The sequence below is a fragment of the Lepisosteus oculatus genome, chromosome 11 (genome assembly GCF_040954835.1).
Source record: "Lepisosteus oculatus isolate fLepOcu1 chromosome 11, fLepOcu1.hap2, whole genome shotgun sequence".
NCBI classification, from domain to species: domain Eukaryota; kingdom Metazoa; phylum Chordata; class Actinopteri; order Semionotiformes; family Lepisosteidae; genus Lepisosteus; species Lepisosteus oculatus.
The window spans coordinates 190,059-207,137 of record NC_090706.1 but is presented as its reverse complement, the minus strand read 5'-3'; the positions used below and the strand labels follow the sequence as shown (position 1 = coordinate 207,137).

The following is a 17,079-nucleotide window of genomic DNA, read 5'->3' as shown; positions in this document are numbered from 1 at the left end:
AGTATCCTGGAGAATCTGCTTCATGGGACTGTTCAGCCTGCAGTGAAGAGGCAGCTGAGAGCAGGGCGTGCAGACAGGTAGAGAGAGGGAGATACCTGTTCTTCTCAAGTCTGACGTTTCCAGAATGTAATGTCAAGACTCAGAAGGTTTAGGTACGTTTACACTGCCTGGTTCGAGTGGGATCCGATATTTTTGAATGCTTGATCCCGCTCAGCTGTGTTGCATACCTGGCCACTGTAGACCAACTTGACCTCACCGAACAGCTCCCCCACCTGCTCCGCTGACATCGCTGTACAGTGACGTGCTGACCGTCAGGACTGCCCAATCATCATCAGGATATCGTCCTGATCGGTAAAACCTCCCCTCTGCTGCAGCTGATCAGAACTCCTAGCTGAAGCCGCCCCTGCTCTGGGATGGCAGTGAAGCGCGCGTCGTTCAGCCCAGCGTGTTTAAGGACTCAGTACGGTGACCCGATCTGCTGAAACCCAGTGTGGGGGAAACACTCCACATGTTCACAAATACTCCAGCCTCTCTGCTCCGGTCTCCGGTATTCTGAGCGATACGCAGGGGTCAGCATACTAAGTTCAGTACTTGGTGTTTGCTGTACTGCAATGTTCGACACTACGACCAACATGAGAGATGTCTCAGTATCTCAGCAAAAAAAAAAAAACCTTCAAAACCCCTTTTATGGACACTCTTTCTTGCCAGTCCTAACAGTCGTTGACAGCTCGTTAAGAATCCTGCCACACTGCCCAGGGAGAGCCACAGACGCTGGCAGAGCTGTGAAGCTGCGCTTCTCTCCCATGCCATGTCCTCACACCCCCATCCACCTCTCACCCCACTGTCCCCCTCACTCTCGCTCCCACTCTCGCGCCGTGACCTCGCGCCCCCTCCCCCTTCCTCTCTCTCGCTTGGTAGGGATGCTGCTCTCCAAGTCTCGCCGCCTCCAGGCACAACATATGTTCCCCCCGACGCGCGGCTCCGACTGATTGTTTAATGTTTATTAATCACCTGCCTGCAGAGCAGCGAGGAGACGGCTCTGCCCCCCCGTCTCTGGGGGCTGGGGGCAGGCGCACAGCAAAGTGCCCTCCTCAGCACAGAGGGTTAACAAGCTCCTCACATACTGCATCGGCATGGACGCTTAGAGAGCACTACCACACTGCGTACTGGCACAGAACAACCAGCAGCCAAGAAACCCACCGAGAGCTGCATGGACATGTCCTCTCTTTACAACTCCTCCCTACCCTCCTGCTCCCTCACGCCCAGCTCTCAATCCAGCACGGTGAAAAGCAGGGCTTAAAGAAAGAGAACCCCAGTGTAAAGACTCTTCTATCCCGACAGACGGATGAGACAAGCGCACACAATTCCACAGGCAGAAGCAGACAGGCCAGAGTCCCTTCATCAGTCATGCCCCAGCGTCTTTCAGACAGCAGCAGAGTGTCAGACAGTTTCAGTGATTCACTGATTTTATTGGAGACGGAAAGATTTAAAAGGCTCTGGTACAAAAAGCAGGTGGGGGGTCAAGGTTGGGGGGTCAGGGCTCCCCAGCCAGCGGAAGTTTCTCCATGTCGTGGATGCCATCCTTGTCGATGAGCCGTACATTGAACGAGTGCAGGTTCAGGATGAACCGTTTATTAAGCTGGTGAGAGAGAGAGAGAGACTAGTGTGAGATACCCCTCCCCTGAGAAGCACTGCAGTGCACCGTACACCAGAATGTTGTGCAATATTCCATAATGCTTTTCTATTTTAACGTCATACCACTGAAGCTCGTTTGTATGGTATTGACCGGGTCCAGAGAGACCAACACATCCGGACTGCGGGACAGAGTCCAGCGAGACAGACTGGCAGGAAGTCAGGAATGCAACAAGGCTGCGAGACAGTTCTCACCTCATCCAAACACTTTTTCAGAAGGTCCACAGCCTCCTCCCGCGTCAAGTCTACAGGGAGAGATAGTTATTGTAAGAGCACGGGAGAGATACTGTGCCGAGGGGCGCGCAGGGCGGGGGTGGGGGGCTGACCTGGCCTGTAGTAGCGGTCCAGGATGGAGAGTGTGAGGAAAGCTCCATATCCATGGGCAGCGAAGGGAGCCTTGGCCAGCGACGACAGGTAGTCCATGAAGTACAGCGCCGGACCGTCCGCATCGTCAAAGCCCGCCAGCAGCAGGTTCACATGGTACGGTGTCTGCATAGGGACACACAGCGACAAACCGTCAGCGCAAGGCCGCCTGGCCCACCTCAAACACACACTCCCCCTGCCCAGAGCGCAGCTGGACGAGACGCAGCGCGCTTCTACAGCGGAAGTGAAAACCCTGGGAGAGAATGAAGCGAATCGGAACGCCTCCTGGTGTCATGGCTGCTGCAGAGACAGACGCACCAGCAGACCCATACTGCCAGAGGGAGAGACTGCAGATCACGAGATCCTGGATAAAAAAAAAACTGAGCTCAGAAAAAAAATTCAAGAAAACAAGCAAATAAAGAAGTAAAGTTTTGAAAAGTAACACTGTTTCCCATTAGCAGCTCTGTCTTACCTAGCTGGGTTTGAAACAGCAAGAAAAAAAAAGAAAAACAGGAAAACAAAAACAGGCGCGCGGCGGAGCGCCGGAGGTGTGACATTCCGCAGGAGCGCAGCTCTGGGTTCAGATGCGTCGCAGCACCGGGGGGCAGGGGGGTCGAGCAGCAGTGTGACATCTGCCGGAAGGTCTCCGTGGTGATGCCGCCCCCCAGCCCTGCCAGCCTCCTCATTAAAACTTCCTGAATCGCACACAGCTCTCGTTCCCTCCGCCCGCCCTGGTCCCACCCAGCCGCCCATGCCTGCTGCGGGGGTCTGGTGACAAAGCCTGCTCTTCGTGTTCCGTTCCTCCGGGCTCTGGGGCCGCAGGTTAAACAGGCGGCTCGAGGCTGCGGTACCCCTGCGGCGTCGACAGCGAGCCCCGGACGGACAAGGACGCAGGCGCTCGTGGGCACGGCTGCGCACACTGCAGCAGGCGGGAGGGAGCACGCGGGGCCTGTGTGCACAGGAGGGCTGGGTGGGGGTGTGATGACAGGCCGATTGGGGCGCCTCACACCTCTCTATCCAAGCCACGACCCCCTCACCTCCCCCTCAACAGAGCACTGAGGGAGCTCCTTCCTCCCTGGAGAAGTGACAACGCCTGAGCTCATCCTCCCAACCCCCCACACCTGCCTGTGTGGTTACAGTTTCACTGTCACTACCAAACCATCAATTCCGGCTAATTTCACCGCGGCTCACTGGAGACCTGACAGCACCTCCCTCACCCCTCCACAGCCCCCACACTGCACCTGAGCTCCACACTCAGCGTCTCGGCTTTGCTGTACTCGGCGCAGTCCACAATGACACTTCTACACATACGCGCTGTTCCTGTGCACTGCTGGTGTGCAAAACTGACTCCACAATAAGACACAGCAAAGCGACACTGCGCCAACATTCACCAACAGCGTACTGACCCCTGACCCACGGCACCAGACACTACTTCGCTGGCACTGACAGAATGCCACATGCCACTGCATGGGGCTACGCGGTGTTCAGCCTCATCGAACATTAACAATAACGCAAACTGTGTAAATTAAGAAGCTGCTGGCCGGGACACAACAACTGCCAACCTGGCTGGCTGGGACTTTTCAAGAGGCTACGCGAAACCTTTCAAGTGTCACCAGGGTGGCAGGGCGGAGCAGTGGGCGCAAACAGCAGCTGCAGCAACGTTAGGAGGAACAGCGCCAGTCCTCCAGGAGGCGCTATTGAGCCTGTGGCATGTAAAGCACAGCTCCTCAGGTAGGCCTGATGAGAGGACTTGAAATAATTATTCAACATCCAGAAAAACTGCTGGCAACCCAAAAACAACCAACTGGACTTCGTCAGAACCAACCAAAGAGGATCAAGGACTATACAAAAAAAAAAAGTGGAACTATATATTTAAGAATAAGAAAAGAGGAGGCACATCTGTATACAAAAGATCGAAAAGGTCTCAAAAAAGCTGCCCAACTGTGCCGTCAAAGCCTGAAGAAATGCCAGGGCCTCCCATCTGCACGTTTCATCAATCCAAGCAAGCAGGATGGGCTGATTGGAGCTCTTCCTGCCCAATAACCATGAGCACTGGTCCTCAGCGATGCCCTGCCACACAGCCGCGGTGCAGAGATGAGAAGCAGCAATGTCACAGGAGCAGCCTGGCCTTGCTTGCACAGATACAGGGCAGCTCTTCCACACACGCGCTGGACCAGGGGAGCCCCCAGTCTGACAGCGACCTCTGCAACAGCGAGAGAGGTTGGGGCGTGGCTGGTGAGACTACAGCCTACGATCTGCCCCCCAGACACAGGCTGGGCTCAGGGGAGACGCGCTAGCTGTACACTCACAGCACTCCTTAATTATCTACCTTAATTATTTTTTGTAATTATTTTCCCCTTCTGCTATTGTGACAGGCGCCGGTGACGCGCTTCCTAACAAATTAACTGAAGGTGTCGAGAAAAGAAAAAAAAAGAAAAAACAACATGCGATCACAACGCACCCCTGGGAGAGCCAGCAGGCAGCGCTGGGTCATGTGACCTGGGGCGCAGGTGTGCTGTACCTGTGTGTGCAGACAGAGCACCAACAAACACTGATGCACACACTCAAACCCACACACAGAGGTGCACACCAACACAGCCTCACACACTCAACACTGGGCAGGGCCTGACATAGAAGCACACCGAGACACCAACACAGTGACAAAGTAACGCTCGGATACTTCTGTCTGTCACCAATTCCAACACAACCCCAACACCCACAAATAAGTAGAGACATTGGGACCGTCAAGCCCATTTGGTGGTTATATCTGACTGACCCCAGTCATGACTGACATCCAGCCAGTTCTTGAACATGACTGGGCAGCTCGTTCCAGACACCCTCAACCCTTTGTGTAACGAAAGCCTCTTGTTCTCAGCAGTGCTGCACTGCTGGTTCTTAAGAAACCCCAGGGTTGACTTTGTCATGTATGGGAATGTTCTGAATATTGGGATCAGATCCCTTTGAAATCTTCTCTGTTGAGATAATAAAGGTTCAGTTGTTCAGTTCCTCTGAGCCCAGGAACGTCCCCAGTTGCCCTTCCCTGGACCGATTCCAGAGCAGAAATAGTGCGACCAAAACTGTACAATTTGAACATAACATTCCTAGATACAAATTCTACACTTTCAGCTAAAGTTTATGTTTCTTCCCCACAGTGTCTTGAAGATGCAAAAGATCTGTAAACAAACACACAGGTCTTCTCCATTAGGTACCTTTGTGTAGCTCAGAGATTCCCCTTCTGATATTTATTCTCCTACCTGCTACTTGCATGCAACACACTGCACATGCTTACATTAAATGCAACCTGTCTGGTGTTGCTGCCTGTCCAGAATTTTTCAGGAAGTCTTTCTGAATTTAGTTGGCCAAGTATAAACATAGTGGTTGCTAATCCTGTTATCTGCAGGTAACCTATAAACTACTAACTAATCCATTATCTAGACATAGTTACATAAATTAAAAATCGCAGTGTTCCAAATACAGATCCCTGTAGTATTCACTGATCCCATATTTGCAATTTTCTACAGCTGAAAGCCCTGAACAGCTCAACGCTGGCAAAGCACTACTGACTCTTACACAGCTGTGTACCTAAGACTTAGACAATGTACATTTCTCTCCATTTTTTTAGTAAGAACTTTACTTAAAAATACAATTCTAAGTTGACCTCCAACATTTTAGTGATTTTAAGATGACAGTTAACCCATAAATATCAGTGTTTTGCAGTACAAGACTCATTCTCTTGACTAGATGGATCTGCAGAAGGAAGCAGATGCATGGTGTCACTTGTGAGGAACAATGGACGACAAGTCAACTGGATCTGACTGGTTAATGTGATGCACCAGCTACCACAACACATCACGGCCAGCAGACACAGGGCCCCCCGCAGAAACTGACCCGGCTCCGCAGGTAATCCGCCAGGTTCTTCCGGGTGAAGTTTGCTGCAGCTGCCGGACTGAGCTCATAACCTGGGACAGAGAGACGGAAGGAATCAACACTCAGTTACGATCAAAGCAATTACTTGCCCTAAGATCTGGTGCACTCAATTTGTATGCACATGGAACATGACCACTGCACTGTGACAAGGTGCTGCAGTGGATTCTAATACAATCCATCATCATTATCTGGGGTCCCAGGAAGAAAGTATCAACATGTTTTTTAAAAACACAGGGTCACACCAAAGCTTTTACAGAAGCCTGCTTTTGCACAAATAATATAATCTATAACTGCATGTTTTATAACTGGTTTTGGGCTTTGTGTATATAGTTTTTAGCATTTAGTTTGCCAACTACAAAATGTTAGAAATAACATGTGGAGTATTTAAACACACAAACAGACTACATATTTAAAGTAGAAACTGAGCTGTACAGTACATCTCACTGCTTCTGGTGCAATGCAAAGTACAAATAATTTCATTTGGTACAATACCTGCTGAACAAGCAATAAATATGGTTCGTAAATATTGTACGATATACTTTTTACAGATTGGACCATAACCTCTAGACAGTGCAGGAAGCAGATTATATGTCAAAGGGAGAGGGGCTGCACTTGTAGAAGTGCTCGGCGATGAAACAGTCTATCACAGCCACGGAACACTGTTCTGTATTGATGTGGCTATGAGACGACACTGAAGGCTGGGGGGGTAAGAGAGGAGGCTGCAGTCCTGCAGACAGGGGGCGTGTCTCACCATTTCTCATCTTGTACAGCTGCACATTCTTCTGGATGTACTCAGCAAACTGCACCGTGTCGCCCGCCTCGCCCACACACAGCAGCAGGATCTTCTCACTCAGCTTGAACATTTTGTCGTAGTCTGGAGGAGAACACACAGACGTCAGTCTTGCAGCCTTTACATGTATAAATACATCCCCATGTTGCCATGAGGCGTGTCATCCACTCAGGGAGATATTCCCCTCCACCTGTCTGCGCGGGGCTGGACTGTCTCCATGTGTCGGGGTGCTCAGCAGCGCCCCTCTCCGCTGAGCCCTGTATTCACCCACCACTCTGCGTATTCTTCCGTGTCCAGAACCTCCAGCTAACTCTCTCAAAGTCCAGAAACTGTTTCGCGGGAAAAAAAATAAATTACAGGTAGACCCAGACGTACAGCCTGCCCGCCAGAAACACGCATACAGCCACGCGTGGTCTTACTACAGCTGCTCCTTCATCTTTCAGGAGCAGGGAGAGTCGCTGTGGAAGCGATCTGTCCGCTTTCACTTCGCTGCTGAGTGACGCCTCGCGGGCAGGCACCCAGCTGCACCGCTACCCTGCCGGCCCTGTCCTGCTCAGCAACAGGAGACGTGTTCAGTTTGTCTCTGCCTTGTGCGGAACCCGCCGCGCCATTTAACACAAACGTATCCTGGACCCCCCGAATCTACTGCCGCTGTTCCGAGTCCAGAAGGCGGTTCAGGGACTCCAGGAAAGCCAGAGACACCACATCGTGACGGGACTGTAGATTAGAGACTAGTTGCAGTGAACCCGAAACTGAAGCACGAACAGTAAAGCACAAACAGATTTATTTTGTATCTAGAGACTCACAACTTCAAAAGCTTATTTGAAAGCTGAGTACGAGAACCCACTCATCTAAAAGCACCTCAGTTTTGGTTTAGCCCAAAACTGACGGCAGAACTGAGGGGACGTCGCAGACCTCTGAGAGACAGACCCGCAGAAACCCGAAATCGCCGGCACACGGGCCGCCCTCACCGTGTTTCATCTGAATGATGCTGCTGGCCGCCACGGTGTCAGCGGCCACCAGGACGAAATCGGGTCCTTGGATTCCGATCAGATATTCCATGCTGATACCTCAGGCTCCGCTTTCTGTCCGTAAACAACCCTCGGTATTTAACAATTTCTCTCTTCCCGGCGTCTGTCAGAACCGGCCTAACTCTATTATTACACAGCAAATATAGACCCCAGCGCGATGTAATGCGTCATTGGCATGCGACCCGAGTTTCGCCTTCAAACACGTGATCTAAAACAGCCAATGAACAGAGTAGCTGTTTTCAGCGCTGTTGCCCTATGAGCGTCTGTGACGGGAGAGCAGCTGTATGAAAGACGTAATGTTGGGAAATGTGGGAGAATAATGCTCAGTATTGTTGTTTCCCCCTATCAAAGGCTAAGTAACGACTTAAAATTTTTTTGGCTGTGACTGGTTAGACTTTGACGCAGTCAGGACCATTCTAGTGTAAAGGAACAAATAGGTTTATTCCCTGCTGAAAAGAGAAGAAAGAAAATACAACGTTTCGGCTGTGGAGCCTTCTTCTCGTGTCAGGTCACATAGCTCACACCTGAAGAAACGTTGTGTTTTCTTTCTTCTCTTTTCAGCAGGGAATAAACCTATTACAGGTTGAGAATCCCTTATCCGAAATTCCTGGGACCGAACGTGTTGCGGATTTCGGATTTCGGAATATTGTTATATTTGCATCTATAAAATGGGACAGCTTGGGGATGGGACCCAAGTCTAAACAAGATATCCATTTACATTTCATAGTGTAGCTTATACATATACCCTGAATGTAGTTTAATATAAATTTGTAATGATTTTTTAAACATTATACCATCAGAAAGGTAAGATATCAGTCTCCACCTATGATGTTGTTTTGATTAAAAGGTTACAGTACATGTATGCCATTTGTATTTTATTTTTTACTATACAGTTATTAAGTTTTATGTAAGGTATAAAAACAAAGCATTGAATTACAGGTAAATAAAATGAAAACTGAAAAAAGTCAGCATTTTATTTTTTAAAGTAATGTACAAGTAATGACGCTAGTCAAGTTACACTCATACATGGAGGTGAAATTCAGATCTCACGTAAAAATAACGTTTTGTACTTGCTGTACAAAAAAACTAAACAAAACATGATGATCACTGCTTACAAACTTGAAGATAAATGAAGCCCCAGACATTACAACTACATCAGGTCCGAGAAACCTGAGGGAGAGGGTACGTCATTGATGACATCACTGTGAGCTGGAAAGTTTCGGATTTTGGAGGTTTTCGGATTTTGGAATATCTGACAAAGGATTTTCAACCTGTACTTGTTCCTTTGCAGCCTACACATGCTGACGCAGCTACTGTGTCCATCTGAACCCTAGTGTAGTCAGCTTGCCTGCAGCTGTACTAGCTAGTAGCCTGATCCGGTCAGATCTCACATGCTGGGCAAGGCTGGGTCTGGTCAGTGAGGGCTGTTGGTGGTGTTCCCTACTCCACTGCCCCGGTATGGTGACTGGGGCTTTGTACTGTTGGAGGTTCTGCCCCCTCGTGACACTGTTCCAGAGAGGAGCGGGGTGAACAATCTGCCGTCTGTTAAGCTCCCCCTCAATTCGAGTGACGAAGAGGCTCCTCTCTCCTGCCCTGTGTGCTGTGCAGTGGGGCTGCTGCGTGTCGCACCTCACTGAGCTCCCCGGCATGTGCAAAGACCTTCGAGGTCCTTTTGGAGAAGAATGTGCTGTGTAAACGCAAACACCTGTTTCATGTTATTTATCCAATTTAGCCTGGTTCACTGACCCAAGCCGGACCAGTGCTCCTCAGTCCAGTTCAGTGTGGTCCAGTGTCGACCAGACAGGCAGCCTGTGGAATCAGGTATTTTTGTGTAAAAATGGCACCTTTCAGCCTTTCACACACAGGGAAAGCATGTGTCTCCTGCCATTGAGACTTTACTTTGGATAATAATAATAATAATAATGATAATAATAATAATAAACTTTATTTTATATAGAGCCTTTAAAGGTGGCTTCTTAAAGTGCTTTACAGAATGACAACAACAATAAATAAAAAGAATACACAAGATAAAACACAATTACAATACACAGAGGAGACCGTGGATAGTGGTACTAAGAAAAGCAGAAGCAGAGGGGTAAAGAATGGAACCAGTTGAGTAAAGGCTTTTCTAAAGAAGGTTTTGAGTCTGGATTTGAAGGGGTTTAGAGAAGGTGACTCTCTGATATCCTTGGGCAGAGAGTTCCAGAGCTTGGGGGCGCAGCAGGAGAAGCCCCGTCACCCCTAGAGTGTAGACGGGCTTGTGGGGCAGACAGGAGAGCGAAGGTTGTGAGGTGGGGAGTAGGGCGATAATAGTTCAGACAGGTACTGTTATATCAAAGAAAATGTCCCATTTTGTGTTTGTAGTTTATATTTATGTGTATTGTTTACAAAATTATTGAAACATAAGATCAAGAGCTGAAGCAGCATAAACTCTGAATAAATTACCAAACAGTTCATGCAGAGGCCTTCGATGAAGTCTGAGGAGATATTCAGGAGATAAGGAGCTGCTGTTTGGCTGTAAGAGTGACTGCAGCCAGCAGGGCTGCTGTGTTACACAAGTGTCTTGTCTACCTGGAAGGCCAGTGTGGAGTGAATCTGTCTGAGAGGAAGCCAATGGGACTGTCATGCTATGTAGGCTGTGCCTGCAATCAAGCAGGAAATGACAGAGGCAGTGTGGGCACGCTGAGGCGGAAAGTGTTGGATAAGCAGAACAGGCCTGAGTGTGGAGCGTGGAGAGGAGGGGACTCTACACTGCGAGCCAATCGAAGCTCCATTATCACTGTCTGACCGTCATCAACCAGGGCTCCAGCAACACTGGCAACCTGACTGACTCCAGCAGACCCGCTCCTTTCTCCTCTTCTCTCTGCTGCCTCAGCTCTCACTGCCTCCTTTCTCCCTCCTCCTCTTCTCTCTGCTGCCTCAGTTCTCACTGCCTCCTTTCCTCCTCTCTCCTGCTGCTCCAGCTCTGCTGCTGGCACCTCGACTCCTGCCCTCTGAAGGGCCCAGTTTCTTGCTGGTTCAAAATCACAGCCCCTGCTTCTTCCTGAGCCAACAGCTTGAACAAGGACCGTCTCTCTGTTTATACTGTAAAAATTAAAAAATACATATTAATGTGGAAATGAGAGGGGAGAGAGGGCCGTATCATCGTTTCTCCTTTTCTCACTCCCCACCTCTCGTGTCTGCCATCCCTGTTCAGCCTGACTGCTTCGTTAGAACTCATCATTTGCATTCGGATTAATTAACTAATTACTGACAAATGTCCGCCGGCCAGACTGCACTCCGGCTCGTCATCTTGAAGAATTTAATTATTTTAATCATTTACTTTCATCTGTAAAATTCCTGCAGTACGGTGATGTTTAGAGGCGATTCTTAATTATTATTCCGAGATTCTTCTTCTCCCCAGTGCTGTGTATTCCTGCTGGAGGACGTGTGCGCGCAGGGGAGCCGTGCTGTTAACCCCTCAGTGCCTCTCCGTGTGGCAGGCCTGGCCAGCCCAGTGACAGAACCTGGGCCAGCGGGCGCTCTGCAGGCCGTACGGGACCCTGAATCTGGATCGTTTTAAAGAGCGAACGATTCGGGCGCTGGGAGGACGGAGAAGGAGCTGGAGTTTCCTGTGGGCAGAGCCGAGGCCAGGAGAGACCAGGACACTGACAGTGAGTCTGGAGAAGCTCAGTTCTGGAAAGAGGTTCCTTCCTCTCCTGGCTCAGACGCTTCCCTGCTTTCTCCCCTCCTCCCCGCCTCTCCTGTCTCTCTCCCCTCTGCTTCCTCTCAGCTCCCTTTATCACCAGCACACACAGGAATCGCCCTGGGCTCAGCGCACTCACAGCTCCCACACTGAGACTCACACAGACACACACACTCGCACACAGACACACACACTGACACACACACTCGCACACAGACACATACTCGTGCACACGGGCATATACACTCATGCACGGACACACACACTCACGTACACACATGCACTTAACTTCACTTAACACACACAAACACACACATGCACCTACTAACTTTTACATACGAACACATATACATTCACATACACACATACAAGCTCACACACAGACACACACAGGTGCACACATACACACGCACACACACGTGCAGCAGTCACACAAAGCACAATGAAGCCACTGTATCTTTCTTTCTAATCTCTCTCTTTCTCTGTATCTCTGCAGATCAGAGATGCCGGCTGTCAGGGCCACTCTGACTCAGCGCTGCTGAAATCTGGGGTCCCCCCGGCGATGAGCACGTGTCTGAGTTTGGGGGGGATTAGTGCCCATCTCCCTGCGGCTGAGGGGCTGGTGTAGGGGGGCTTCACTTAACCACAGAGATTAAGGACAGAGGTGAGTGTGGGGGCGGGGGTCTCAGGGCTGTGTTAACCTTCCCCAGCTTCGCCCTGCCCCCAGCCGACAGCACAGCTGGGACATCTGTGATAACCGAGCACTTTCCTATCCACTGGAATGAATATCAGCTTCCTGACACACTGGCATGCTAACAGGCAGACTGACACACTGACTGGCACACTGAAATGCTGACTGACTGGAGCATCCTTTGTAAGAAGAAGAGCTTCATGATCTCAGCTTTAAATGTTTTTCCACTTGTGTCCTGTGGCTCATGATTTGCGGTAGATTTTGAAGATGGCCAGAGGTTAAGCTTTGTTGAGGCTTTTGAGAATATTGTCTCAGTTCTCCTCATTGTCTTCTCTGTCCAAGACTGAAAAGGTTCAGTTTCTTCAGCCTGTCACTGTATCTCATTCCCTTGAGCCCCAGAATGAATCTGGTTGATCTTCTCGGGACTGATTCCAGAGCAGCAAAATCTCTTCTAGAATGTTGTGACCAAAATTATATACACTATTTTAACGAGGTCTTACTATTCCATTATACAATTTTAGCACAACATTTCTTCATTTAAATTCTATATATTTGCCCACTCGTGAATTTTGTTTAAATCTTTTTGAATTTCCTTGGTTGCTTCTACAGTGTTCGCTAATCATGTCTGCATATTCCCAAGTGCTCCAGGGGCGCTGTACAATGGCTGACCTTGCACTCTGATCCCCAGCTTCTCTTTCTGTCTGTGTGTCTCATGGAGAGAGAGTTGGGGTATGCGAAAAGATGAATTCCTAATGCAAGAAATTGTATGTGGCTAATAAAGTGATCTTATCTTATCTTAATTCAGGTGGGTAGCTGTGTCAGCATGTGTAGGTGTCAGCACTTGAAGAAGGCTCCACGGCCGAAACGTTGTGTTTTCTTTTTTTTTTTCAGCATGGAATAAACCTATTACTTGTTCCTTATCTTATCTTATATTTGACCATCTTGCTATCTACACCAGAATCTAGATCACTGACACTAATCTGGAAGAACAGAGATCCTAGTACAGACCCTGTCCGTATTTTTAAAGCAATTCTAAATCCAAACACTCACTTTTCCCGGAATACTTATAATCTCTAATTTGAGGAATTTGATCAAAAGCCTTCTGAAAATCTAAATACACTACATCATATTCTCTCCATTTTCCATTACTGTATCTAACTGGTTGCTTAGGCGAGATCTATGGTATCTCTTCTAAATCCCTACTGACAAGGATCCTATGTCATAGGTGAGCCTGTGGTTTGTAGTAATTATCAGTATAACCTCACAGTAAATCAGACTTGTTGGTGTAGTACGTGTTCGGTTTTGTCTCTCCTGTTGTGGACTGGCTCTACATTAGCAGTTCTCCAGTTCCGAGCAGAACCCCTGTCTTCAGCGACAGTTGTAGGAGTTTTGTAAAAAAAAATAGTTTCTCTATTTATAGTATGCCATGGACAATTATTAATTTTGACTTCTGCTTCTAGTACCTGAAACACTTCTGCCTATCAGAGCAAAATTATAATTTAATACAGCACTTATTTCTATTTTGTTGTCTAGATGCTTTTCATCACTGTCCTGGACACATTCTACTTCATTAATAATAATAATAATAATAATAATAATAATAATAATAATAATTGCTTACACACTCCACTCAAAGCGCTTTACAGGTAATGGGGAACCCCTCCACCGACACTGCTCATCTCTCTCCCCACTTCTGAAACAAAGAGAAAGCAAAAAGAGAAAACTGAAACAGTGTCTGAATGAAGGCCGCAGCGCAGGCTGTTGGCGCGTCAGCCAGCGAGCGCGCTGAATGGGCGCGTTGTGTCGCTCAGAGGCCGTGCAGGGCTCCAGCTCGGTGCTGGCGCCGGGGTCCCGGGGTTAATGCGCGATTTCACGGGTCCAAGGCGGGGGGCGCTGCGCTCGCCCCGCGAGTATTGTTCCCCGGGTGCCGCCGTTTAGCGGCGCTTTGCTCCTCTAAACTGCTGGCGGGGCGAGGACAAGCGAGATCACTTCATCTGAGGAGAGTGAAAGGCGAGGAGAGGAGAGGGGGGCCCAGGTCGACGTGACAGTCGCTGCACGAACTCCTGCCGGCAGCTGCGGCCGCGCCCCGCCCGGCTCGCGCCGGCGCACGCACCTGCCGCCCGGAGCGGCGCTGGCACGAGGGAGGCGGATTATCCGGCGGGCGTGACGCGCCCATCCCGCCCTCAATGGGCTCTTGTGAAAACCCTTTATCCGTGAAAAAGCCCCTTTCTCCCGCCTTTGTCCGACACAGTTTTATGAGACAACATTGGGCATTATGAGGTTTCGGGATTTCCATGGGACTCTATAGAGCGGCTTAATCCTTTCAGCCAGCGAGCGGAATAAAAGTTGAAACCTGCTGTTTTCATATTTATTAGCTGGTTAAACCGGCCGAGGCAGCTGAGCCGGCCGCCCCGGACAGGAGCCATTGTCACCCGGGTACACAGCCAACGAGCTGTGCGACAGCGACCCGCCCCGAGACACAGCCTGTATAACTAATAAAGACGGACGTACTGACAGACACGGGGTGGCAGCTAACGGACAGACAGGCGGCTAGTATATGGAGAGACCTGAGCTCTCCAGTCCTGGTCCTGCACACACCTGATCACATATAGGCTTAAACGTCACCGAAAGACAATTTCTAACGGCCTGGAGCATAGCTGCCTTCCAAGCAGTTGACCTGGGTTCGATTCCCGGCCAATGCACTGGCAAATGTTTAGGGGCGGAGCGGTGGCTCTGTGGCTCAGGATCTGTGCCTGTGGCTGGAAGGTTGCCGGTTCAAATCCTGCAGCTGGCAGAGGAATCCTACTCCGTTGGGCCCCTGAGCAAGGCCCTTCACCCCAGCTGCTCCAGGGGCGCCGTACAATGGCTGACCCTGCGCTCTGACCCCCAGCTTCTCTCCCTGTCTGTGTGTCTCTTGGAGAGCAAGCTGGGGTATGAGAAAAGACAAATTCCTAATGAAAGAAATTGTATCTGGCCAATAAAGTGATCTATCTATATAACTGTAAAAAGAAATTAAACTAATCAAGAACAGGTAATCATCTTAAGGGGGAACAAACAGTCCACAACTCTGAGACAGATCGGAGCAGAAACGGTCTGTCCACTGATCGGAGTGTCTCGATATCCTCCTGAGGAGTCCTGGCTGAGAGTGGGTGAGATGTGCTACAAGCCAGCAGACCTGCACTCTTCCCTCTGGTGGCGGGGGGCTCATGGAACCTGAGGAAACACCTCTGGCCTCATGCAGACATGGCCTCTCCACCAGAATGACCACAGAGGAGACCCAGCCCACTCTGCCTATTCGGTCACTAGGAGCTCATCAATCCCATGTTCCCATGGCCGCTCCTGGGAGGATCCCAAGGAAGGAAAGCAAAGGAGAAGAGATCTTGGTGATCAGGACAGAGCAGGAAGGAGACGTGTCTGAGCAGTTACTGGTTCTGCTCTGTGGTTTCGCTGCTGGCTGCTTGTGTTGTGTGGTGACTCGTTCTTGTGTCTCTGCCCACTTCACTGCCCCAACCACCAGCAGAAAGTGAAGAAGACATTTAATGTGACACATGGCTCTGAAGCCCTTGAGTGAAGCAGTAATACACTCACTCTGGTGCTTCACTAAAACTCTTCCCCTGTCACTGCCCTCAGATCAGAGTGACAGCAAAGAATCTATCGCAGTTGTTCAAACGATCAATCACTTGATTAGCCATATCATATTTGATGGCGAACACCTTATGAACGTTCTGCAAAGACAGCTGTTCGGTTTTGCCTCCTCTCTATATCCTTCTCTCTGCCTCCATTTTCTCTCTCGCTGTCTCTGTCTCTACAGTGAGGCCCCAGGCCAACAATGACCCCCCCACATCGATTCCCCCTCTGTCAGGAATGATTGTTTCCACGCCAACACAGCCCCCCTGGCTAGCAAACACTGCACAGTCGCTGCGCATCAGCACCGAGGAGGAGAGGCAGCAAGATGGGGGAACAGATTGAGGAGAGAGAGCAAAGGAAGCACTCAAAAAGAGAAAAAACATTTTCAAAAAATGGTAAATGAAAAAACATAATTTCTGGTTTTCAATGTATTTCCACTTCCTCGGTTGTCCTATTTACCACTGAGAGCCTTGACGACTGCAGTCAGAAAATACTACAATTTTACTCTGAAAATCCCAAATCAGGTTCCCTCAACTCGACCCCCTGCTGCCCTCTAGTGTGCAATGCCTGTACTGCTTACTGTCAATCCCACAGTGCCTTGCACAGCTCCGTGGCCTCTCCATCGCCAACCGTGGCCCTGCAGCGCCCCCTGCCGCTGACTGCCTGTTTCTGTGCAGGTAAAAGACAAAGGCAGAGGGACTGAAAGAGACGGGGCTCAATGCTGCAGATCCTAAAGCACTGAAGAAAGTTTTAGAGTCAATTCACTGGCGTCCTGTAACCCCCCTCTCCCCCAGCCCAGTCCTGGACCCGAACACACTTCTCCGCCATGGAAATTCAGAGAGAAAGTCCTTGACTTTAAATATAATTATTTTAAAAATAAAGATTCTGCTACTAATCTAACACATACAAAGTCACTTTACCCATCCACCCACTTTCTGACCTCTTCATCCAAATCAGGGCTGCGGGGGAGACAGAGTCTATCCCAGCAAGCACTGGGCACAAGGCAGGGTACAGCCTGGACAGGACGCCAGCCCATCACAGGACACACACTCACACCAGGGCCAGCCCATCACACGAAAGACACAGACGCACACACACCAGGGCCAGCCCATCACAGGACACACACACACACACCAGGGCCAGCCCATCACAGGACACACACACACACTTACACACACCAGGGCCAGTCCATCACAGGACACACACACACTTACACACACCAGGGCCAGTCCATCACAGGACACACACACACACACTTACACACACCAGGGCC

General features: G+C 49.7%; 1 protein-coding gene across 1 annotated transcript; it reads right to left on the bottom strand.

The window, feature by feature from the left end:
- Window positions 1-1,448: 1,448 nt before the first annotated feature.
- Window positions 1,449-7,986, bottom strand: psmb2 (proteasome 20S subunit beta 2). The gene is made up of 6 exons (XM_006631307.3): window positions 7,744-7,986; window positions 6,734-6,856; window positions 5,944-6,014; window positions 2,019-2,181; window positions 1,888-1,937; window positions 1,449-1,639 (listed from the first exon to the last, which is right to left on the bottom strand). The coding sequence occupies exons 1-6, from the start codon at window positions 7,832-7,834 to the stop codon at window positions 1,535-1,537; spliced, it is 603 nt and encodes a 200-aa protein (XP_006631370.1). The 5' UTR covers window positions 7,835-7,986; the 3' UTR covers window positions 1,449-1,534.
- Window positions 7,987-17,079: the final 9,093 nt, after the last annotated feature.